Consider the following 26,886-nt stretch of genomic DNA (forward strand, 5'->3'; position numbering starts at 1 on the left):
CCCATCGAACTATCATCGAGCAATGTCGATTTTTTGCAGATTTCAAAGTTTCACATCTAAAAAAATCACAAAAAAATTCCAAAAATCATGTCCAAATATGTTCGAAATACAATTTTAGTGTGGTGGTGGTGGTGTGAGGTGAGAGAGAGTGAAATAAGAGAGAGAGGGAAAAGAGAAGAGAGAATAGAGAAATGAGAAGTGAAAAGTGAAGAGGAAATGGTAAGAACATTTTTAACATTATTTTGAAATCTTTAATATGCTTAACATTTTTTTTTATTATAGTATTTATCAAGCTTACAAATTGAAATTTCCCTTCTTATTTTGGCCTTTTATAAAATATATAAATGCAAATATTATGTAAGGCTAGTTGGCCCCCTAATCGTATGGAATCAAAACCCCATTCATGTGTTTAAGAGGGATCAAGATCCAGCCTTTTCAAGACTGTAATTTGTTATGTTATGCTTACGACAGCCTTCGCCCCTTGTATCTAAGCCTTTTGGTGGGAACCACACCCATGTGCATGTCTCGCTTACTGTGCTCCATCGCTTTCGCTCTATTCTTTTCTATTATGTTCTCAACTCATTCCATCTCCATTTCTTATCTTTTCTCCTCTGTTCTCAACTTCCATAGTCATTCCTTATACAAAATCAAGTCAAGCTGTTCCTCCGATATGAGGAAGAAAGCCCATTTTGGGTTCTTCTTCTTCCTCAACCTCTTTTCGCTCATCCCCCATGCATTCTCTCAAACCAGCACCAACAATGTCGATGACGCTTCCGTTATGTTAGCTCTTAAGAAGAGCCTCAACCCGTCGTCTGAGGTTCTCAAATGGTCCGACCCGGACCCTTGCCAATGGGACCTCGTGTCCTGCTCAACTGAGAAGCGGGTCACGCGGATCCAAATCGGCCACCAGAACCTTCAAGGCACGCTTCCCCGCGACCTCCATAGACTCACTGAGCTGGAACGCTTGGAGCTTCAGTGGAACAATATTTCGGGTCCTCTTCCCTCTCTAAGTGGGCTGCGCTCTTTACAAGTCTTGATGCTTAGTAACAACCAGTTTAGCTCTATCCCAGACGATTTCTTCGCCGGAATGTCTTCACTGCAGTCCGTCGAGATCGATAACAACCCATTTACGGCTTGGCAAATCCCTGAAACGCTCCAAAACGCCTCGGCTTTGCAGAACTTCTCTGCCAATTCCGCTAACGTTTCAGGTCCAATACCCGACTTCTTTGGCGACAATGCGTTTCCGGGTCTGAGTCTTCTTCACTTGGCTTTCAACTATCTCGAAGGCGGGTTGCCTGAGAGCTTTTCTGGGTCGCCAATCCAGTCTCTTTGGGTCAATGGGCAGCAGAGCACTCGTAAGCTTAGTGGAAAAATCGATATTATTCAAAACATGACACTTCTCAAAGAAGTTTGGTTACATTCGAATGCCTTTTCGGGTCCTTTACCGGACTTTTCGGGTCTGAAAGATTTGCAGAGCTTGAGTCTGAGGGATAATATTTTTACGGGTCCAGTCCCTTCGTCTTTAATGAGTTTGAAATCGTTAAAGATAGTTAACCTGACCAACAACTTGTTTCAAGGACCAATGCCGGTGTTTTTAAGTGGGGTTTCTGTAGATTTGTCTAAGAATTCGAATAGATTTTGTTTGCCGAGCCCCGGGGAATGCGATTTCGAAGTGAGTACTTTGCTTTCAATTGCCAAATCAATGGAATACCCTCAAAGGTTTGCAGATAATTGGAAGGGGAATGACCCTTGTGTTGAATGGATGGGAGTCACTTGTAACAATCACAGCATAACAATCATTAATTTTCAGAAAATGGGCCTAACAGGTACCATATCTCCTGATTTCGCTTCACTTAAATCCCTAAAAAAGCTTGTTCTTGCTGATAATAATCTCACTGGGACTATTCCTGAGGAGCTTGCTACTCTGCCTGCGCTTGCTGAGCTAGACGTTTCAAACAATCACATTTATGGGAAAGTCCCTTCTTTTAGGAGCAATGTGATTGTGAATACCAATGTTAACCCTGATATTGGCAAGGAGAAGCCTAGTTCATCTGTTGGGGGAACGTCTCCCAATTCGACTAGTACTACTAATGCAGGGTCCAATAAAGGTGGCGATTCTGGACATCATGGTAGGAAATCGTCAAATTTAGTTGGAGTGATTGTGCTTTCGCTGATTGGCGGTGTGTTTGTGATTTGCTTGATTGGCTTGGTGGTTTTCTATCTGTACAAAACAAAGCAAAAGCGTTCAAGTAGAGTGCAGAGCCCAAACGCAATAATCATTCATCCTCGCCATTCTGGTTCTGACAATGAGAGTGTGAAGATCACCGTTGCAGGCTCAAGTGTTTGTGTTGGCGCTATTAGTGAAGTCACGCATACATTTCCAAGCAGTGAAGCTGCTGGTGACATCCAAATGGTTGAAGCAGGAAACATGGTAATTTCTATTCAAGTTCTCAGGAACGTGACAAACAATTTTAGTCAAGAGAATATATTGGGGCAAGGAGGTTTTGGGACAGTATATAAAGGCGAACTGCATGATGGAACGAAAATTGCCGTAAAGAGGATGGAGTCTGGGATAATAGCCGGGAAGGGACTTCCGGAATTTAAGTCTGAAATTGCTGTTTTGACCAAGGTTCGACATCGCCATCTAGTTGCTCTTTTGGGGTATTGTTTGGATGGATTTGAGAGGCTTCTTGTATATGAATACATGCCTCAAGGGACACTCAGTAGGCACATCTTCAACTGGCCAGAGGAAGGACTGAAGCCTCTTGAATGGAAGCAAAGACTGACCATTGCCTTAGATGTAGCTAGGGGTGTTGAGTATCTTCATGGTTTGGCTCATCAAAGTTTCATCCACAGAGACTTGAAGCCTTCAAATATCCTCCTTGGAGATGATATGAGGGCAAAGATTGCGGATTTTGGCCTGGTTCGGCTTGCCCCAGAGGGTAAAGGTTCAATAGAAACTAGAATTGCTGGAACTTTTGGTTACCTAGCGCCAGAGTATGCAGGTACTTCGCTTTTCTTTATCATGTTTTGGTTGATTTTGTTACATTAAGTGAATCGGATAGATTATATATACAATTTGAATAAATGTTCTTTAGAAAACTGCACGAAAGGTAGCATATATATTTGGACTTGCTTTCATTGAAATTTAAACAGCAGTAATTAATTATTTTATTTACATTTTCTTATCTTAATATCATGTTTAAATAGTTATAGATGGAATCACAGATGGTTGATGTCTTGTAATTAAACTAGTGTCTAAAGACCTTATAGCGATGGACCTAACCACACGGAAAAAGAGATACTATACCAGTGGCTGCCGTTATATTCTACTGTTAAAGCGTAGTGGTAAATGTAGTTTTGCTTGTTGCGTCTTTTTCTTTCAGTTTTTGCAAGTGGTAATATCTATGCTCAACTAAGTAAGTCTTGATAGTAGTTTAAATGTTCCTTTGCTTCATCATTAATTTTCAAATCTAATTGCCCTCCTTGTGTTATCTGTTATTCAATAAAAGCATATCTTTCTTAGATGAAACTTTCTGTGTAATTGCAGTTACTGGCCGAGTGACAACCAAAGTTGATGTCTTCAGTTTTGGGGTGATATTGATGGAGCTTATCACTGGCAGAAAAGCACTTGATGAGACTCAGCCGGAGGAGAGCATGCACCTCGTAACTTGGTTCAGGAGAATGAACATTAACAAGGACTCTTTCCGCAAGGCAATTGACCCTACAATTGATCTAAATGTGGAAACACTTGCCAGTATCAGCACCGTTGCTGAGTTAGCAGGACACTGTTGCGCAAGGGAACCGTATCAAAGGCCTGACATGGGCCATACAGTGAATGTCTTATCCTCTCTTGTAGAGTTTTGGAAACCATCTGAGCAAAACTCGGAGGACATATATGGCATTGACCTTGAAATGTCGTTGCCCCAAGCACTGAAGAAATGGCAGGCTTATGAAGGTCGGAGCCACTTGGATTTGTCTTCTTCATCACTCCTTGCTAGCTTAGACAATACCCAAACTAGCATTCCCACACGCTCATATGGATTTGCCGAGTCATTCACATCTGCAGATGGAAGATGATGATAAATAGTTGTAAATTATGTTAATGGTGTTTGACATGTTCATTCTATTTTTGTCTCTTTTTCTTGTTGTATCACTGATTTACCCTCATCCAAACATTAGATCTCTGACAATATGAGCTGTAATGAAATGTTTTGCAAATGAATTCAGAAGACTTTTTCTCAGCAAAACAGTAATCCTGGAACTTGGGTTTAAGGAAGGGAACCAAATAAAAAAAGAAAAAAGAATTCTAGGTGTTGACTGTGAATTTAGCCAACGACGTGAGAACGTCAACTACGACAACCTTCAAGAGAATTATAAACGACAACAGACAGTTTTTATGAACGAAAGTAAATGACACGAGGTTTTTATAGTGGTTCAGCCCCGATGATCGGTAATAGCCTAATCCACTTAGAGATTTTATTACTGTATTCACACTCAAGATCAGATGAACCGTGTCAACTGAGTTTCTTCAGTGTGAGATATTCCAGAACACAAAAATGGGTTTTTCTCAAGAACAACACACTTTCTCTCTCTAGAATACAGGTTCACTCTCGATTTTGCCAAAAGTCCTTTTACGATCCTCCCAAGTCCCTATTTATAGACCTGGGTTCTCAACTGATATCCCTTTTTGATAGGGATATTCTATTATTTACCTAATATTTATATTACAAAATAAACATTCAAAATATAACTGATCCCTAATTTCGAGTGAGGATTGAGTGATTCCCGGATGCTTGGACCAATTCTCACTGAAGTAGTTTCGGGCAGTTTGACGTAGCTTCTCATGCATGTTGACTATTCTTCAAGCTTTACGTAGGTCAAAGGTGGCATACGCATGGCTATCCTTGGACCAAAGGCCAACTACACTCGAGGTATACTCCTCCATTGTGTCCGATCGGACACAATGGTTGTCTTCTTTGGCTTAAGGTGGTTCAAACCATCTTATTTGACTCCTTCAATCAAGGTCCAATATGACCTTACACTTTGCTCCTCGGACCAAGATGGTCCGAGCCATCTTCTTCCTAGCATATCCTCGGACCAACATGGTCCAAGCGCTCCTGCAGGCGTCTTGCGCGATCGGGGGAGGTGATGTGCGATCGGGGGAGGTCTTGTGCGATCGGGCATTATGCCCCTTGGACCTAAACGGTCCAAGCTTCCTTTGCTTAACCAAGGTCCGATCGGACCTTGGTCTTCTCTCTTCGGACCTAGGTGGTCTGAGCCACCACCTCTCCTTGGATCAAAATGGTCCAAGGTACTCATAAGTACCACGTCCGATCGGGCACACATCCTCCTCCTTGGGCCAACAAGGTTCGAACCTCTTCGCTCAACCAAACGCTCGATCGGGCATTAGGCTTTTCTCCTCGGACCAAGGTGGTCCGAGCCACCATCTACTTCTCCTTGACCTGAATGGTCCAAGGTACCTCCTTTGTGTATGTTCGATCGGTCATAGTTATCCCTTTGGACCAAAATGGTCCAAAGTATCCACACGCATCATGTCCGATCGGACACCACCATTTCTACTCACTTCATTCAAGCCCAAGTTCACTTCTTCCATATCATACCCGATCGGCCGCTATGTGGCTTTCCCCTTGAGTAAAACTTGAGCCTTATTCTTCTTGAACTTATTCGAACCAAGCTTAACAAGAGGTCTCCTAAGCTTAGGTCCGATCGGACCTACTGTTTCTATATCTTGAACTAAAATTCATACCTCCCCTTCACTTTCTTGGTCTTGGCACCAATTTAATTATACGGGTCTTTAAACTGAGGTCTGAGCCAAGCAACCCCCAGTCTAAATACTCTCTTCGATTGGGCGTATTTGGCTTGACCTCTGTCCCCTTCCTTGACTAATGTATTAGGCCATTACTAAGCCGGATCACCCTACTAACTCATGCCACGTGTCCATTTCACCGCCACGTCATTCTTTTCAAATTTTTGGGATAACATTTGCCCCCCAAGTTTATTATATGATTTATTCACGCAATAAACTTTTTCTCCGGCTGACGTCATTATAAAAAATAATAACTGTTCATCTTCATGCAGCAGACCCACGATCTCTGCAAAAATCCACCCATGATCGTGGAGGAAAGATAATCCCAGAATACCAAAGGTCCAAAAGTAAATGAAAAATCCACTTTTTTCCCTTTAAATATCCCCACTCTACACTCTTTTCTTCACATATACAAAATCACTCTAAAAACCCTCCATATTCTCTCTTGGTCGAAATTCCCCACCTTGCCGACTTCACAAGCTTCAAAGGGAGTCCTTCATCTTCAAGCACCCCCCAAGCAAACTCAAAATTCTCCAACCTTGGGTAAGCCTCCTTTCTCCATGCCTCTTAGATTGTTACATTTTTTTTTAGAAATTCTAAAAAGAAAAAATCATGGCCGAAATGCTTGAGTGCCTTGAATGTTCTTGAAGTTCTTGAATATGTTTTGCCCAATGTGTTTACTTATTGTTTTGATGAGGTTTGTGGCATGGGTAACCCGAATTTTCCCTTAATTTCATAGGAATTTCAGGACATTTTTGCTATTTTGACATGAACATGAACATGGGTTTTGAGGGTTTTGATATTGTAATGGGTTTTTAAGAACATGAAGAAAACCTTTCATTTTCATGTTTTGATCTTGTTTTTTGTTTGTGTAAATGATGGAATGTGTTTGAGGCTAGGGATTTTTAGGGCTGTCTATTTGGTTAGGACTCGGGGTAGGCAAAGTATGCCATTTAGGGACCATTTTTTACCTAGTTTTGCCCAGGAATTCTGGGCATAAGCGTGTGGTCCGATCGGACCACACTTTGTCTTCATCGTGAGCCCATGCTCGATCGGGGACGCTGGAGTGTGGTCGAGCTCGAGGTGTGCGTCCCTTCTGAACGAGGCGAGACAACCACCTCCGATCGGGCTCTGAAATACTTCAGATGAGTGTGTGGTCCGATCGGACCACACGCTCTTCCCCTTGCTTTTTAGTGCCCAGATTTTTAATAGTTAAATCCGAACCTCCCTAGACACCAATGCCCGATCGAACCTAACTTGTTGCTGCTGGCTAGAAGCTTTGGAGGCACGAGGCACACCAGGCGAACTCTCGGGACCTGGGTGCACACCTCTCCTCGGGCACGCTACGCCCGATCGGACGTTCTGGAGGCTTGCGCGAGGCTCGTGCGGTGGCGAGGCAGGACGTCTCCTGGCTGGAATGTGTCCGATCGGACCAATTGTATCATTTTTTTTTTCTGGGCTCGCGTGGATGCATGACTCTTTGACCCATAGGCTCTGAACATCTCTTTGGTCATGCCTCGTCCGATCGGGCGTGTCACAGGCGCTTTGGGGTTAGGCTCGCATGGAGGTAAGGTCGAATGCCCTCCCAGCCAAGCTATGTACGATCGGATGCATAGAACCTCCCTCCTGAGCTCAAAATGTGGTCCGATCGGACCACACATACTTTTCTTAGGCTTTGGCCTTTTTTCCTTCCAAACGTGTAACCAACCTCTGTATGTTAACTGCGTAAATAAGGACCCTAGCCTTATAGGAAAATCCCAAAAATGCCTCCTTCTACAAAGTTTAATAAGTTCAATACTTTAAGTGCCTTTTAGGCACTTTTGAGCACTAAAATTATTTTTTCCACATGCGCTATATTTTTATAACTTAGACAAAATTTTCCAAGTATAAAAATAAATCTTATTTTTGATGAATTTTTTCTGTTTGGTTACTCACCTCCCCATTTTTTATTCATTTTTGTAGATGAATCGCTCTGATTACAGGGGAGGTGACAATCATACGGACTCTGAATCATCTGCCCCGCAGACAATCGAAACTCCCTTGAATAGCGTTTCCTCACCAGGCTCGTCTACCGGTTACACTCCAGAGGATCGTCTTCGCCGCTTCAAACAGATCCTCCCTCGCTCAGCCTTATATCTTCTCCACGAGGAACAGTTCCTTCGACAAACTTCTGAGTCGACAATGAGGGTGAAGCAATCTAACAGGCTCCCTCAGGAACACGAACCGCAGGTCGCCCGCAGAGCAGTACAGAAGGTGGTACAGCGCAATCAAACCCGCACTACCACAACTTCAAGAAAGCCGTCCCTGAAACTTGCTACTGCGATTCAGGATTTGGCTGTCCAGAAGCCACGTGATGAGGGAGAAGAAGAACCCTCCTGGTTCGTTGCCGAAGCTTCCAAACTTACTCCCGCGCTATTCCAGAGACATCTTGAAGCTTTAGGCTTGAGCGGGGCAAACGTGACATGTCCGGGCTCACATCAAAGAGCCAATAGGCCCGGTGGAAGGTACTGCGCCTGGTCCCGGCACCATGTACAAGCTGGAGCAACACTCCCGCTGCACATCTATTTCCGGTCCGTAGCAGACTACTTCAACATCTCCCCATTTCAGATCACGCCGAATGGGATACAGGCACTCTCTGCGCTGTATATTCTTTATTTTCTGAATGGTTGGGACGAGCCCACCCCTCATGAGGTGCATTACCTGTTTGATCTTCGGACCAACCCTTCTCACAACAACTCAGGTTTCTTCCATTTCTATCACAGGCATAGGGGGGTTACATATCTCAATGGCATCTCCCATAAGTCAAACGCCGGGAAGTATCATAAGGAATACTTCCTCACATTGGATATTGAGGCCAACAACTTGGCTTTTACGCGCTCGGGTCCGTTTGAGCGACCATTGCCTACTGAAGGGATGTTTAGGCGGGCCAAGAAATTGGCTAACATGAGTCTTAAAGAGAAGGATGTAAAAAAGTTGGTCACGCTGGACCTTCTTCAGATGGTGAGTCTGGTGCCATGTGAGCAGGATCTGGTGGTGGAAAGTACCACCGGGGAGAACGACACGCCTGGTCAGTCTAACGAGGGCACAGAGCAAATGACTGGTCGGCATTCTCCTGGGCCTTCTCCGCTTTCCCGTAGACCTGGCGACCTAGTCATTAGAGAGCCTGATCCTCAGCGTAGATCTACTATTCCCGCTCAACCTGGGAAAGGAAAAGCTATCCAGGTTGAAGGGGAACTTAGCTCATCCTCGGACGACGAGGATGAGTCCCTTGATCAGATCTTCAACGCAGGTAACACATGCCTAGTGAAAATAGGAATATTTTTGATAATTGGTAATTAGAGAGTATCACAATTGTAGTATACACTTGCATACGTTTCATTATGTTTATTTCTCTAACAATCTTGTTTTTTCATCCTTGGCAGATTCAAACATGTTCAGAGATTGCGTTGCTTCAAAGAGGAAAACTGGTGATGGAAGTGGCTCTATGCCTCCACAGAAGATTCAGAAGGTAGTACCGCCAAGTCAAGGGAGGCAACCTGGGGGACCGACTACACTTCCGCCATTGACCCCCTCTTCCCTTCCTCCTTCTGCGAGCCTAACTCCTACTCACCAGGGTAGTTCAAGTGAGCTTTTTCGTGCTGTTAGCGACCTGGGCAAGGGGCTTCTTGAGGATATCGGCCGTGATGCATCGACGCTTCAAAGCCTAGACTCCTACCCTCGACTTAGTGTCGAAGTTGTCTTGAAGAGAGGACTCGCTCAATTGATGAAGGTAAGCATTTTTCCTCGAGATACTTTGTTATTAGTATTTTTACTTGTATTAACTTTTTGTCTTCCATGCAGTCACTTGTCACCATTGGTCATGCTCAGCTTCGAGCCATAGACTACAAGGAGCTGATCAAGGTGCAGGACGATCAACTGGTGGAGGCCAGGTCCAAGCTGGAGCAAGCAGAGAGAACTATAGCTGAACGGGACGAGTCTCTCAAAAAGCAGGCTCAAAACAATGCTTCCTTGACAACTCAATTGGAAAAGCAATCCCTTGATATTAAAGAGTTAGTTCGAGACAATGAGAGGTTGATTAGCGAGAACGAAGAGCTGAAGCAAGAAAAAGAGCTTGACTTGATTCGCTTTGAGGAGGCCAGTTTTGACTGCTTCTATAAGGTCTGGAAGCTGAACAAGCCTCTTAATCTTGATTGTTTCCCCAAGGAGGCCCAAGCAGAGGATCTTGCCAGGTGTGAAGCAAGAGCCGCTGAAGAAGCTGCCAACCCTCCTGCACTCGCCCCAACCTGCTCTGCTATATCATTTCGAGCGAGAGGAGCAGCTGATGCAGAGGAGGGAGTCGATCAACCCTCTAGAGGAGCTCGCCTGTGACTCCCTCTCATAGTTCATCACAGTCTACTTTACTTTGTATTTTGTTGCTCGAACTAGTGAGCTATTTTGACATTTAGCACTTTACTCTTTCCTTGCTGACAATTTCAAACTTTTAAGTTTTTATTGTGCATAGCAAAGTTTTTAGATGCCTTTAATTTCACATGAGAATTTAGTTTTTTAACTTAGAAATTTTTACCATTCCATAAGTTCACACCAAATATACTTCCTCATGCTCTTATTGCTCTAACTTTTATGAGCGTAAATGTCTTGTTACACGAATATCATTTTTTAACTTAGAATTTGAAAAATTCTAAGTTACTTAAGCTTTGTAAAACAAGTTAGCTTAACGGCTATTTTAGACTTCTAAACTTACAAGTCAGCCCAAAAACAAACATATTTGCTCGTGCTCTTATTGCCTGTGTTGAGATACATACCAGTATACCCTATGTGCCCCCCAAGTGATTGAGGGGTGGATAAATCCTTGATCACTTACTACTTGATCGGATTTGTTCGAGTAGTTACTACTCGTGAAACACATGAAATATACGAAAATATATCAGTAGTTGACCACTACATAAATATTATTTAAACGTTGGTCCTCCATATTATGATACCGACCAGTTGAACACTGTCCAGTATATATTTACACTTAGTTTTTAAAAGACCTGTTTTGTTTAAATCATTATGCCAGTTGAACACTGCCCAACAAAAATAATCAACACATATGCAAAGTTTGTAGCAAGGTACGACCACAATGCGTGTGGTCTCTTTTATTGCTCGTAATAATAAATGACAAAATGTGTCTAACAACGAGTTCCAAACAAAATAACATTGTTCAAAATAATGCGACTGGGTAGCAAATAACCAGTTCACAAACAAAAAACTTAAATAACAAGTTAAGCACTTGATACAAAGCTACTACTCTGCAAGTAGTATTTATTGATAATATTTTCTCAAGTGCTCGCCATTCCAGTAGTTTCTGATCAGCTCCCCATTCAATCGAGCAAGCTTGTAAGTGCCGGGCGGTAAGACCTGTTCAATTTGATATGGTCCTTCCCAGTTCGGTCCTAGCACACCAGCTGCTGGGTCTCTAACAAACACCTTCCTTAGGACTAAATCTCCGACCTGGAACTTTCGATCTCGCACTCTGGAATTGAAGTAGCGTGCCACTTTTTGCTGATGAGCTGCTACTCTGAGGCTTGCCTCCTCTCTTCTCTCTTCGAGGAAGTCCAATGATTCTGCCAACAACTGATGGTTCTCCTCTTGGTTGTAAACGGTCCTTCTATGAGAGGGTGGATCTATCTCCACAGGTAACATGGCTTCATACCCATATGCTAAAGAGAATGGGGTATGGCCAGTTGCCGTCCGAGCGGTAGTCCTATACGACCAAAGGACCTCTGGTAACTCATCTGCCCAAGCACCCTTAGCTTGTTCCAGGCGCTTCTTCAAAGTGTCCTTCAATGTTTTGTTCACTGCTTCAACCTGCCCATTGGCCTGAGGATGGGCCACCGAGGAGAAACTTTTGGTGATGCCATGCCGAGTGCAAAAATCGGTAAATATGTCGCTGTCAAACTGGGTGCCATTGTCAGACACTATCTTTTTAGGTAGACCATAGCGACATATTATATTTTTAACAACAAAGTCCAACACTTTCTTCGATGTAATCGTGGCTAATGGTTCGGCCTCAGTCCATTTAGTAAAATAATCTACCGCGGCCACAGCGAATTGCACTCCTCCCTTTCCTTTGGGTAACTTCCCGATCAAATCAATGCCCCATACTGCAAAAGGCCACGGACTTTGCATTTGCTTCAAAAGATTTGGGGGTGCTCTGGGTACCTTAGAAAATCTTTGGCATTTGTCACACCTTTTCACATATTCCATAGAGTCTTCGTTCATAGTAGGCCAGAAAAATCCTTGCCTCATGATCTTTTTAGATAGACTCTGCCCCCCAGCATGATCTCCACAAAACCCCTCATGCACTTCAGCTAATAAGCTCTTTGACTGGTCGGGGGCTATGCACCTGAGGAGAGGTAAGGAGTATCCTCTCCTATATAACACTCCATCCACCATGGTGTACCTAGCAGCTTGCCTCATAACTTTCCTTGCTTCATTACGACCATCTGGGAGTGTCCCATGTTCAAGGTAAGCAATGATGGGAGTCATCCAGGTGTCGACTATCGTAATCGGCATGGCCTCTTCTCTATCAATACTTGGCTCTGCCAAGTACTCTACTGGAACTATATTCAGTGTTTCGGCATCTTTCGCACTTGCAAGCTTTGCCAGAGCATCAGCATTGGAATTCTGCTCCCTTGGTACTAGCTTGATGGTATACTCCTCGAACTGGGCTAGTAAATCTTTAGTTTTGTTTAAGTATGCCACCATGCGTAGGCCCCTCGCCTGGTACTCCCCTAATACTTGATAAACCACCAATTGGGAATCACTGTTTATCTCCACCGACCGGGCACGTACATCTCTAGCCAGTCGCAAGCCTGCTAAGAGGGCCTCATACTCCGCTTCGTTATTAGAAGCATTGAATCCGAACCTCAGTGCACAATGAATTCGGTGCTTCTCTGGTGTGACTAGTATAATCCCAGCTCCTGAATGGTGCTCATTCGACGATCCATCAACGAAAAGTTGCCAAGCAGGAACTTCTTCTTTTAACCCAGTAACACTCTCCTGTTGGTTAGGGACCTCAACGATTCCGGTACATTCAGCGATGAAATCCGCCAAGGCTTGACCCTTAATAGCAGTCCTTGGTTGGTACTTGATTTCAAACTGGCCTAGCTCGACCGCCCATTTAAGTAGCCGACCAGACGACTCCGGTTTTTGCAAAACTTGGCGAAGAGGCTGGTCAGTGAGGACCTTGATGGGGTGTGCTTGGAAATACGGCCTCAACTTTCGTGATGCAAGTACCAAGCAGTAAGCCAACTTCTCAATCATGGGGTATCGGGACTCTGCTCCTATCAAACGCTTGCTAACGTAATACACTGGGTGCTGCACCTTATCCTCCTCACGTACTAAAGCAGCACTAACAGCGTGTTCCGTGACTGCTAGATATACAAGTAGGTCCTCTCCATCAACTGGTTTAGAAAGAACAGGAGGTTGAGCCAAATGTTCCTTTATCGCCTGGAAAGCTTGTTCACACTCTGCGGTCCACTCGAACTTCTTGCCTCCTTTAAGCAGGTTAAAAAACGGGATGCACTTGTCCGTTGATTTTGAGACGAACCTGCTTAGAGCCGCAATCCGCCCAGTCAAGCTTTGCACATCCTTTATTCTTGTGGGAGACTTCATCTCCATGAGAGCCTTGATCTTTTCAGGGTTTGCTTCTATTCCTCGGGAGTTGACAATAAACCCAAGGAATTTCCCAGAACCCACTCCAAACGAACATTTGAGGGGGTTTAATTTCATGTTATACTTCCTCAAGACTGCAAAGCACTCCTCTAAGTCTCCCACGTGCCCCCCAGCTTCCTTCGACTTCACCAGCATATCATCTACGTATACCTCCATGCTTTTGCCGATTAAGTCACGAAACATGCCATTCACCAAGCGCTGGTAGGTAGCTCCTGCATTCTTTAACCCGAAGGGCATCACTCTATAGCAATAGAGCCCTATATCCGTTCGGAAGCTGGTATGTTCTTCATCAGGAGGATGCATGCTGATTTGGTTGTATCACGAATATGCGTCCATGAAGGACAAGGTCTCGTGACCAGAGGTTGCATCCACCAACTGGTCTATTCTCGGTAAAGGGAAACAATCCTTCGGGCATGCTTTGTTTAGATCAGTAAAATCTACACAAGTCCTCCACTTTCCATTGGGTTTAGGCACCAAGACTGGGTTTGAAACCCAAGCTGGGTAGTATGCCTCTCTAATGAACCCGTTCTCCTTCAACCGCTCTACTTCCTCCTTAAGAGCCTTTGCTCGATCCTTGTCGAGTAACCTCCTCTTCTGCTGTACCGCTGGATACCTTTCATCTACGTTGAGCACGTGGCTGATCACAGTTGGTGAGATACCCACCATATCCTTGTGAGACCAGGCGAAGACATCCTGATTCCTTCGCAAGAACTCTATCAGCTGTGCTCTCACCTCAGCTTTCAACTTCTTCCCAATCTTGACCCCTCTTGTCGGGTCATTCTCATCTATAGGGACCTCCTCTAATTCCTCGGACGGTCCCACATCACTCTCATAATCCCCAAAGCGAGGATCAATATCTCTTCCCTCGCTTTGGGCAACGCCCTATTTGGTGACTTCATCACCTGATGGGGTCTTCTGCTCTTTCAAACTGGGAGTGCTCTCCTGGTCATACTCCTTCAACACCTCTTCATCGTTTACTACGACAAGGCTCTGGTCTACGTCCATCTCATCCACTTCCCCTCCTTCAACACACACAATCATGTTGTTTTCCTTGGCACCTTTCTTTGCCTTAGCTATGGAGGCATTATAACACTCTCTAGCCTCCCTTTGGTCTCCTTGGACGCAGCCTACGCAAGCGCTGGTCGGGAACTTCATAGAGAGGTGCCAAATTGAAACTACCGCATGCAAGTTGGTGAGTAGTGGTCGACCAATAACCACATTGTAGGCAGACGGGCAGTCAACAATCAAAAATTCAGTCATCACGGTTTCATGCTTGGGAGCTTCCCCCGCGGTGACTGGTAACTTTATTGTTCCAGCTGGTGATAGTCCCTCTCCAGTAAACCCGTAAATGACGTGAGAGCATGGCTTCAAGTCATTGATGGATAGCTTCATTTTTTCAAAAGAGGACTTATAAATAATGTTTACGGAACTTCCCGTATCAACCAGACATCTTTTCACCTTCATGTTAGCTATTTGAACTGTCACTACAAGAGGGTCATTGTGAGGATACCTCACGTGTTTGGCATCCTCCTCAGTGAAGGTGAGGGACTCACTTTCATACCTTGGGCTCTTTGATGGTCTCTCCTCCACCGTCATAACCTCGGATGTGGACGCTGCCTCCAACTCATGACGAAGGGTGCGAGCATATCTTTCCCTCGCCTTGCTGCTATCACCCGCAAGATGTGGTCCTCCACATATTGTATCTAGTGTGAAGTCCACAGGTTCAGGTTGCAAAGGTGGGGACCGTTGTCGCTTGAACCCAGGATTATTGTTGCTTCCCTCTCCCTGGGTCTTCTCTGCCTTATACTTTTTTAGTTTCCCCGAACGGAGGAGAAACTCTATCTCATCCTTAAGGTGGTTACACTCGTTCGTGTCATGACCATAGTCTCCATGGAAACGACAGAACTTGTTCTTATCCCTCTTACTCATTTCCTTCTTGATTGGAGGGGGCCTTCGGTAAGGGACCTCCTGATGGCTGGCTAGATAGATCTCCGCTCGGGTTGCCGAAAGAGTAGTGTAGTTGGTGAATCAAGGTTCATACTTCGTAGGTTTGTCATTCGACCCAGACTTAGCTTTCTTCTCACTGCGGTGGTCAGACCCGTTATTCCCACGTTTCTTACTACCGCCTTGATCATTTCCGCTATCCTTTGGAGTATCCCCCGATCCACTTGGGTTGTTCAACCCGTTCTCTCCTTTCTCAATGGCATCGTCCAACTTCATGTACTTATCTGCACGGTCCAAGAACTGTTGTAAAGTTGAAATTGGATGGCGGTGAATGCTGTCCCACAAAGGACTTCGATAAATAATACCCGAGGAGATCGCAACCATCTTCCCTTCATCTCCAACAGCGGTAGCTCGATTGGCTTCTCTCATAAACCTCTGTATGTAGTTCTTGAGAGATTCATCTTTGCCTTGCCTAATATCCACCAAGTGGTTGGCATAAACTGGAGGGGTTCGGGCAGTGCTGAACTGCCTGCAGAACTCCTTCCTAAAGCTCTCCCAAGAGGTGATGGAGACGGGTTTGAACTTCCAGTACCACTCTTGGGCAGTGTCTGACAAGGTGGTGGGGAAGACTCTACAGCGGTAATCGTCACTCACCCCAAGCAGCTCCATCTGATCTTCGAACTTTCCAACGTGTCTCACCGGGTCTGCCTTTTCTGTATAAACTGGCAATACCGGCGCCTTGTATTTCCTTGGTGGTTGGGCTGCTCTTATTCTAGCACAAAAAGGGCTACCACTTCTGTGGTCTACTGGATCAATAACTGGTTGTTTGGATAAACCTTGTACTGCCGCCGTCAAAGCATCAAGCTGGGCTTTGATGGCTGGGGCCACTACTGGGGATGCATTTTCGGGACCGCTTGGTCGGGCACTCCTATCCGGCGTATCCACGTCAAGTATTTCTACTCGACTAGTAGGACGGATTGGCTCCTGCCCTTCGACCGGAGCGGTCCTCCTTCTGTCATCAATGATGTCCCTTAGGTCCTTCTGAGCAGTGCTCTTTCCCAACCGGTCGAACACCGTACTCCGAGTCTTTTCGGAGGGTCTACTAGGTGGAGCGTACTCCTTGCCATTACGCTGGTTGGGATGTCGTGGTGGCTTCCCCGTTTGAGCTGGTTGATTGTTTCCCCCTCGTCGGTTATTATTCTTCTCTTTCGACTGGTTGGTGTGGTAACTGTCACCTTCATCACACCCATGTCCATCTTTGAAGTGTGAAGTTTCCTTGCCACGAGGGGCTTTGTTGTGCCCCTGCTCAGAAGGTGTTTTCTTACTGCCAGACTTATGACTTCCTGACCTGGAAGTCTCTGATCTGTGGCTCCTTGAGGGGGTCTTAGAATTCCCCCTTTGGGTAGAGGCAGTGCGTGATCGTACTCCCTCCTCCTCATGACCAGGCGGGTTACCACCACCTCTTGCTGGTCTATCAGCTTTCTTTTGACCAGCCTCTGTGGTCCTTGCTTCTTGAGTGGGTATCACCCCAGGCGCAGCTTGAGCATTGGCTCGGGTCAACTGCGCAGCTGCCTCCAGAGCAAGTGCAGCTTCGCGGTGTCGCCTGTCGGCCTCCTCCTGCTGTCGACGGATCTCCTCGCTCCTAGCGTCCATCTCTTGTCTCTGCTTGGCCATTTCCTCAGCAAAGGCCTCCTGCCTAGCATTGAACTGGGCCAACTCATCCTGGAACGCGCTCATGGTCTCCTGGAGCTCCTCAACTTCAGGAGCTACATCCTCAAGCACGACCCTAGGCTCATTCTCACGATCCTGAACGTTAGGATTCTCCGATCTAGCATGCTCCCTGGAGGTGCTTGCCCTCTTGGAGGCCGCGGTGGTGTTCTTAGGCGCCATATCGCTTTAGGGACTGTCCGTTTTCTCTTCAGGCTCTCAATGAAAGCACCAAAATGTTGACTATGAATTTAGCCAACGACGTGAGAACGTCAACTACGACAACCTTCAAGAGAATTATAAACGACAACAGACAGTTTTTATGAACGAAAGTAAATGACACGAGGTTTTTATAGTGGTTCAGCCCCGATGATCGGTAATAGCCTAATCCACTTAGAGATTTTATTACTGTATTCACACTCAAGATCAGATGAACCGTGTCAACTGAGTTTCTTCAGTGTGAGATATTCCAGAACACAAAAATGGGTTTTTCTCAAGAACAACACACTTTCTCTCTCTAGAATACAGATTCACTCTCGATTTTTCCAAAAGTCCTTTTACGATCCTCCCAAGTCCCTATTTATAGACCTGGGTTCTCAACTGATATCCCCTTTTGATAGGGATATTCTATTATTTACCTAATATTTATATTACAAAATAAACATTCAAAATATAACTGATCCCTAATTTCGAGTGAGGATTGAGTGATTCCCGGATGCTTGGACCAATTCTCACTGAAGTAGTTTCGGGCAGTTTGACGTAGCTTCTCATGCATGTTGACTATTCTTCAAGCTTTACGTAGGTCAAAGGTGGCATACGCATGGCTATCCTTGGACCAAAGGCCAACTACACTCGAGGTATACTCCTCCATTGTGTCCGATCGGACACAATGGTTGTCTTCTTTGGCTTAAGGTGGTTCAAACCATCTTATTTGACTCCTTCAATCAAGGTCCAATATGACCTTACACTTTGCTCCTCGGACCAAGATGGTCCGAGCCATCTTCTTCCTAGCATATCCTCGGACCAACATGGTCCAAGCGCTCCTGCAGGCGTCTTGCGCGATCGGGGGAGGTCATGTGCGATCGGGGGAGGTCTTGTGCGATCGGGCATTATGCCCCTTGGACCTAAACGGTCCAAGCTTCCTTTGCTTTAACCAAGGTCCGATCGGACCTTGGTCTTCTCTCTTCGGACCTAGGTGGTCTGAGCCACCACCTCTCCTTGGATCAAAATGGTCCAAGGTACTCATAAGTACCACGTCCGATCGGGCACACATCCTCCTCCTTGGGCCAACAAGGTTCGAACCTCTTCGCTCAACCAAACGCTCGATCGGGCATTAGGCTTTTCTCCTCGGACCAAGGTGGTCCGAGCCACCATCTACTTCTCCTTGACCTGAATGGTCCAAGGTACCTCCTTTGTGTATGTTCGATCGGTCATAGTTATCCCTTTGGACCAAAATGGTCCAAAGTATCCACACACATCATGTCCGATCGGACACCCCCATTTCTACTCACTTCATTCAAGCCCAAGTTCACTTCTTCCATATCATACCCGATCGGCCACTATGTGGCTTTCCCCTTGAGTAAAACTTGAGCCTTATTCTTCTTGAACTTATTCGAACCAAGCTTAACAAGAGGTCTCCTAAGCTTAGGTCCGATCGGACCTACTGTTTCTATATCTTGAACTAAAATTCATACCTCCCCTTCACTTTCTTGGTCTTGGCACCAATTTAATTATACGGGTCTTTAAACTGAGGTCTGAGCCAAGCAACCCCCAGTCTAAATACTCTCTTCGATTGGGCGTATTTGGCTTGACCTCTGTCCCCTTCCTTAACTAATGTATTAGGCCATTACTAAGCCGGATCACCCTACTAACTCATGCCACGTGTCCATTTCACCGCCACGTCATTCTTTTCAAATTTTTGGGATAACACTAGGTAAATCATTTTTTTTGGTATGGATTCAAACAAAGGATAATATTATATTTTTTTTAGAAATTTGGAAAGTTAAATTTAGTGTAGATTTATAAAATTTAGTATATTTTAAAAAAATTGATACAAACTTTTAGAAAAATATTTTCTTTTATCTTTTGTCTAGTTTCAAACTAATTAAACTATCAATGACATTTATTTGTACTCAATTGTGTCTTTGCAATTTGAAACTATTGATTTTAGGTGGTGCTAAATGTCACGGGCCAGCTATCTGGCTCACTAAATAGACTGAGCGTGTGACACTTGCAGGCACTCCAAGCTAGCAAGTCAATTTATAAGTCAACCTTTATGCAAACAAATACATTGGTCAGCCTGCACACAAACAAATCCATTGGTTAGCCACGATGCATCTCTCGGGGAACTGGTGCCCACTGATGGGAAAAGAAGGGAGAGGTTTCTCTAGGGGCTACAACCTATGATAGCTCGGGATGTTCGTATTACCACTTGCCAAGGGTGACTACCTACGTACAGGTTGTTGAGAAAGAGCCCACAGCTGAGAGCGCAGAGAATAAAATATGGCGTGATAACACGGCCAGGAGAGACACTAGGTGTAGCGTCCCAAAATTTACTAATAAGGCTTTGGGCCTTGATTAGCGTGCGTAGAGGGCAATAATTGATTTATTATGTTAATATGTGAATTTGATGAGTATGTGATTAGAAATGCATGTATAGGTGAATTGAATATGCATGTGGGCCATTTTTAGCTATTAGGGGCATGTTTGTAATTTTAGCTCGTTGAGGGCATAAATTCAATAATTGTGTATATTGTTATCTTTACCATGTGTGAGTGGTGATATATTTGTGATGTAGGATCCGAGACAGTCCTAGGGAGAAATTTATCTAGAAGGTCACAACGGGGTCAGATACCCAGCTCGGGAGGAGCCTAAGGGTATTTTGGGTATATAATATGTGTTGGGGAATTATTGAGTAATGGATAGTAATTTATCAATCATATAGTTATGTCAGGATTTAACGGGGGTTTATAGGAATACTCGGGGGACTTAACAGGATTTGGCAAATGACTGAATTGCCTTGGGTGACACTTGAGGATTTAAGATAAGCTTAAGGGGCAGATTGGTCTTTTTGGCAAGTGGGTATATACCTAGGCTGGAGAAAACACTAGAACAAAAAGAAAAGAAAGAAAGAAAGAAAGAAATAGAAGGATAATACTCAGTTTTCTTTGACTTTTCTCTCTCTCCACCGATTCTCTCTCTCTCTTGGTGCTTGAGGATTTTGGAGGAGGTCTTGTGGATTTTATTAGACTAAGAAATTCAAGGTTGGAATTTGGGAGGCTATAACTTGAAGGTTTGGGAAGTGAGCTCAGGGCTTGAGACATCACTGAGGTAAGAGTTTATGTTGATTGTTTTTGTTAGAAATTCTAGCTTGAGCTTTAAGTATGCATGAATGGCAGATTTTAGTTTGGTTGTATGTTTGATGAGTATAGGATTTTTTTTATGAGATTGTTATAAAGTCTAAGTTGTGTTGGAGGGAAATCTAGGACTAATTCTAGGTTTAATTGATATTTGAATATGAGAATTAAGGTCTAGGCTCGAGAAAATGTAGAAAGAAATGGTGAATTTATGGGTTTGGAGGCTTGAGTTGCGGCCTTGTTCTTGAGGTGCCGCGGCCGTGTGTGTCGAAGAGGCTGGAGGCCTCTGCCTGCCAGGCATGCCGCGGCACAAGGAAGGGAGTGTCGCGGCACGTGTCTCCCAGCAAGGAGGCATTTTGCCTCTGTTTTGGGGTGCGCCGTGACCCTAAAGGGCTGGGTTGCGGCCCTAATTCAATGTACTGGCTGTTTGAAGGTTTTTGGCTCGGGAACCCAAAAGTTAAGGCTCGGGAAGGATTTTACCACCTAGATTGGTAGAATCTAAGGTCTCGGAGACTAGAATTATATCCCAAATGTTTAACTTTTAGTGTTTTCAATGAATGACCACATTTTTATATTTAATGCCTTGAAACGACTTTCAATACAGTTTAGCTACACTTTTAACCTAAAATCCTCGATTAGTGAGTGATTAGCACATTTTAAACTCACTTAGTAATGACTCCAAGAAAGTAGGGTGTTACACTAGGAGGGTGGGGCATCCATTTATGAGTTCAGGTAGGGGGCGGGGGCCCCAATGATCAGAAAAGGAAGGCCTTTGATGCCTTTCCAGCTCCAAGCCCTGACAAGAGACCTCGCGGTATTTCCACAGGTCACCAGGGCGGCAATGAAGACTGGAGGACTTTTCTAGAGTGTGCCAGATGCAAGAGGCGTCATATAGGGGAGTGTCGAGCAAAGGCCTAATTTTTATGCGGGGTAATGGGACACCTAAAGAAAGATTTACTGAAGGCAAGAAAGGAAGAACCACGAAAGGCAAACAGCTTGACCCCAGTTTAAGTGTTCGCATTGACACAGGCAGAAGCTGAGGCTTGTCCCTCAGTAGTTACAGGTCAAATTTTTAGTGCTGGAACCCCTTATACTGTTTTGATTGATTCTGGCGCTACACATTCTTTTGTTGCTAGTAGAGTTATTGATAGATTGTGTAGACCATGTGATTATTATGTTGTGGGTTCGAGACCTTATTACCCACTGGGGAGTTAGTAGTATCCAGAAGATGGGTCAAATCATTGCCAATGACAGTGGAGGGCAGAGAGTTATCAATTGATTTGATAGAGTTGGTTATGACCGACTTTGACATGATTCTGGGTATGGACTGGTTAGTGAAGTATGGTGCAACCATAGATTGCAGAAAAGGAAAATGGTAACATTTGAGCTTGAAGGTGAGGATCCTTTTGTATTTGTTGGCACTGTGCATGGACCTCGTGTACCTATGATATCTGTGTTGAGGGCTAGAGATCTATTGCAAGGTGGTTGCATATGATTCTTAGCCGGTGTGGTAGATACCACTCAGGTCATGCCAGTGGGACTAGAGGAGACCAGATTAATATGTGAGTTTCTGTACCAAAGGTAGTGGGACCCGGTGGTGTTTATATTGAGACTAGAAATTATAGTAAGGGCCAGAGCCCTCCACCTTCCCCTCTGAATTGGCAGCATGTGTTTATAGGTATGCGAGCAAGATTGTATAGGCATGAGGAAAAGATCAGGTGTTTAAAACAGCAGGTTCTGTCAGGGAACACCTCTTCCTTTGTTATGCTAGGAGTGGCGCCATTTTTGGCTTAGCCTAAGGTTGAGAATAGGTGGGAATTACTATATGAGAGATTTCAGGCATATTACCCTCCAGTTTTTTAGGGAGGCCTAGATCCATTTAGAGTTGAACAATTGATGGGCATGATCAGTTTCATCCTCGACAATATGGGGGTGGTAGGTCACGATAGGGTGATCTATGCTAGATATGTGTTATGGGAAGATGCCCAAACTTGGTGGGAAGTGGTATCCCAGACACGAATTATAGTTGCAATGAACTGGAAGGAATTTAGGCAGTTGTTTAATGAGATATTATTGTGATCCAGTTAAGACTGTAAAGACAAATGAATTTTTGAACCTGGTTCAGGGAAATACGACAGTAACAGAGTATGTTAACAAATTCGATGGGTTGGCCAAGTTTGCTTTTGATATGGTACCCATGGATGTGGTGGCTCGGAAGGAGCGATTTATCTATGTATTGAATTTCAGAATAGCTCAGGGCATTAGAATTGCCCTAGTACATGAGATCTCCAACTATGCTGAGGTGGTAGGGATGGCCCTTGTTGTTGAGGGCACAGAAAATGAGATATGGAAGGAGAGTGCTGGAGAGCGCGGAGCTCAGGCAGTGATACCTCCATTTATTGGATCAAGTAAGGGTTGAGGCCCCAGTGATCAGAAAAGGAAAGTTAGCAATGTATTCAGTACCCCTGGACTAGAAAAGGGGTTCCGAGATGTTCAGATAGGCACCATCTGGGAGAATACCAAGCAAAGGCATGTTTCTTATGTAGGATGGTTGGGAAATTCAAGAGGGATTACCCAGGGCTAAGGAAGGATGAACAAAAGGAGGCAGACAGCTTGACTCCATCTTGAGTGTTTGCTCTGACGCAGTCAGAGATTGAGGCTGAGGCTTAAGCTGGTTCCTCAGTAGTGGCAGGTCAGCTTCCTAGTTCTGATTCTTATATTAGGTAGATTGGTTCTGGTGCCATTTTTCTTTGTTTTGTTGTATCTAGTAAAAGCACTGAATTAATATGTGGATTACGTGGTTATGTTGTGATGAGAATTTGGAACCCTACTAGTAACTCTTAAGAGATGGGTTAGGTTATTGTGGAAAAGACTCATCAGTTAACTTGATAGAGTTTGTTATGACCGACTTTGATATGATCCTAGATATGGATTGGTTAGCCAAGTATGGGGCAATGATAGATTGCAAGAAAAAGATAGTAATCCTTGGGCTTGAGGGTGAGAAACCCTTGTATTTGTTGGCACTGTGCATGGACCCTGTATACCTATGATATCTATACTTAGAGCTAGAGACCTATTGCAAGGGGGATACATATGATTCTTAGCTAGTGTGGTGGACACCACTCAGGTCGTGCCAGTTGGACCAGAACAGATGAGATTAGTCTGTGAGTTTATGGATGTGTTTCCAGAGGATCTGCCAGGGTTTACACAGAGTGATAGATTTGTGATTAACTTGGTGCCAAGGATGGGCCCAGTATCTAGGGCACCGTATTGAATGGCTACAGCAGAGCTGTAGGAACTAAAGGTTCAGTTACAGGGTAAGATGGTATTCTCCACGGTAGATCTTTTATCTCGTTATCACTAGCTGAGGATCAGGGAGAAAAGCAAAAGACTGCTTTTTGTATCAGATATGGCATTAGGAGTGCTTAGTTATTTCTTTCGGTTTGACTAATGCCCAGTTGCTTTTTTAGATCAGGTGAACAGGGTGTTCAAAGATTATCTAGATTGGTTTGTGATCATCTCTATCGATGATATTTTGGTATACTCTTAGCCAGAGATTGGCCAAGGCCAAGGAACGCCTCAAAGAACAGGAGTTTCCTTGGATTGGTAGGGTATTTCATGTGTTTTGTGGGAGAATTCTCAAGTATTGTTAACTCATTGACAAAAATGACACGCAAAATCAGAGGTTTGCATGGCCAGATAAGTGTGAGAACAACTTTCAGGAACAAAAATGGTGATTGATTATAACTCCAGTTCTGAGTGTTTTCACAGATCAGAACAAGTTTATGGTTTATTGTGTTCTTATGCAGACAAAAAAGGTGATTGCCTATGTATCACGTCATTTGAAGGATATGAACAAAGCTGGAATAGACTTATTGGTGGGCCAGTTGGCCAACATTACACTTCGTTTTACTCTTTTAGAGAGGATCAACGAGAGTTGAGTGACCCACACGTGGGAAAATATTAGAGGGGATGTCCTAGCTGGATTAGCTAAGGACTATATAGTGTCAGGCAAGAGTTTATTGAGGTATAAGGATCGTATTGGTGTTCCGATGGACACTGGGATCAGACGGGAGATTTTGGATGAATCTCATACTACCCCTTATTCTCTGCATCCATGAACTATGAAGATTGATACGAACCACACCAACGATTGTGGTGAAACCCGACACCAAATATGGCAGCCACCAAGAACACACGAAATGGAATGAAGAACCGCGACCCAATGCTTAGCCAAGCATGAACCTTGGTATGAGGAAGACGCCACAAACGAGGATGGGAATCCGTTTGATAAGTCGGATTGAACGCCACAAGAAATACCCTTGATAAGTTCGAATAGTCTCTTCAAGAACTCAAGAAGAAAACCTCTCAATTTTCATTTCATCAAAATCTGCCATTCCCAAATGTTTACAAAGGCCTAATATAGGCGAAAATTACATCAAGACAGCCCTTTGTCTTCCTAAAGAAAACCGAAAATTAAAGACAACCCTTTGTCTTCCTAATGAAAACTGAAATTTAAAGACAACCCTTTGTCTTCCTAATGAAAACCGAAAATTAAAGACAAAAGGACTCTTGGACTCACACAAGTCAAGTGTTTGACTTTCCACAAAAAAAAAACAAAGACTAAATAAAAAATACAAGATGACAAAATACAATAAGACTCATCAAGCTCCTAAACTGAGTCTTTTGGCTCGTGCCCTCGTCACCAGACCAACTGGAACTAGACTTGGATCTTTAGTCTTGGTGTCCTCATCAAAGATCTACCAGGATTTTGAAAGCTTTATATTGGTGGCCTGGGATGAAGAGGGAGGTAACTAAGTATGTGGCAAAGTGCCTGACCTGTCAGTAGGTCAAGGCATAGTATTAGAAACCAGTAAGGCCATTACAACCTTTGAGTATCCCAAAGTAGAAGTGGGAGGACATCACGATGGATTTCATGATGGAATTGCCCAGGATAATGGGCTAACATAATTCTATCTGGGCCATTATGGACCGGTATACAAAGTCAGCTCACTTTTATCAGTGAGGACAAACAATACAGTTTACCAGTATGCAGATCTCTATGAGAGAGAGATAGTATGCATTCATGGGACTTTGAGGTCTATCCTATCAGATAGATACCCTATCTTTACTTCCAAGTTTTGGGGAAAGCATATAACAGATGATGGGTACAAAGCTGAAGTCTAGTACAACTTATTATCCTCAGAATGATGGTAAATCATAGAGGATTATCCAGATTTTGGAGGATATGCCGAGAGCATGTATATTAGACTTTGAAGGGTCCTGGAATAAATATTTGCCTTTAATAGAGTTTTTCTATAATGAAAGCTACCAGTTGACTATTGAAGTGACACCTTATGAGTTGATGTATGGTAGGAAGTGTAGATCGCCCATCCACCGGCATGAGATGGGTGAGAGGAAATATTTGAGTCATGAGACAATTCAGAGGACCACTGAGGCTATTGAAAAGATTAGATCTCAGATGCTCGCTTCTCCGAGTAGACAGGAAAGTTATGGTGAACTGAAACGCAGGAATGTGGAGTTCCAAGTGGGAGACTATGTCTTCCTTAGAATTTTGCCATGGAAATGGGTGAAGGAATTTGGGAAAAATGGCAAGTTGAGCCTTAGATATGTAGGACCAGTTGAGATCCTGGAGAGGATCGGTCAGGTGACCTATATAGATTGGCCTTACCTCCAGCACTATCAGCCGTATATAATGTATTTCATATTTCCAAGTTGAGGAAACATGTATTAGATGAGACTCGTGTGTTGAGTTGTGAGGATCTGGAAGTGGAGGCAGAGTTATCTTATGAGGAGTAGCCAGTTCAGATTTTAGACAGAAAGGACAAGGTTCTGAGGAACAAAACTATACCTTTGATTAAGGTATTATACAAGAACAACAAAATCGAGGGAGCGACCTGGGAACTAGAATCAGATATGCAGGATTAGTATACCAAGCTGTTCAGATAAAATTTCGAGGATGAAATTCTTGTAAGGAGGGGATAGTTGTAACGTCCCAAATTACCTAATAAGTTGTGGCTTTTTTTAAAGGTGTGAACAAAAAAATAATTGAGTTTTAAACTCTTCTAACCCCCCCCCCCCCCCCCCCCCCGCCCCCCCTAAGAACTGACCACTCACTTTCTCTCTCTCACTATCATCTTTTTTGAAAACTCTCTCAAAGTTTTCTCTCAATTTTCAACGCCAAGAACACCAAGGAAACTTGGAAGCTAAGTCTTGGTCTAGGAAGGGTTTTCCCTAAGGTAAAAGTTTCACTAATCTAGACTTTTGTAAAGTTTTAATCATAGAGTTTCAAATAGCTAATTAACTATG

General features: G+C 44.0%; 1 protein-coding gene across 1 annotated transcript; it reads left to right on the top strand.

Annotated features, from left to right (window-relative positions):
• Positions 1-545: 545 nt before the first annotated feature.
• Positions 546-4,250, top strand: LOC133818653 (receptor protein kinase TMK1). The gene is made up of 2 exons (XM_062251661.1): positions 546-3,005; positions 3,551-4,250. Exons 1-2 carry the CDS (start codon positions 569-571, stop codon positions 4,078-4,080), a joined length of 2,967 nt encoding a protein of 988 aa, XP_062107645.1. The 5' UTR covers positions 546-568; the 3' UTR covers positions 4,081-4,250.
• The last annotated feature ends 22,636 nt before the right edge of the window (positions 4,251-26,886 follow it).

Source organism: Humulus lupulus, chromosome 2 (assembly GCF_963169125.1).
Source record: "Humulus lupulus chromosome 2, drHumLupu1.1, whole genome shotgun sequence".
Taxonomy (NCBI): domain Eukaryota; kingdom Viridiplantae; phylum Streptophyta; class Magnoliopsida; order Rosales; family Cannabaceae; genus Humulus; species Humulus lupulus.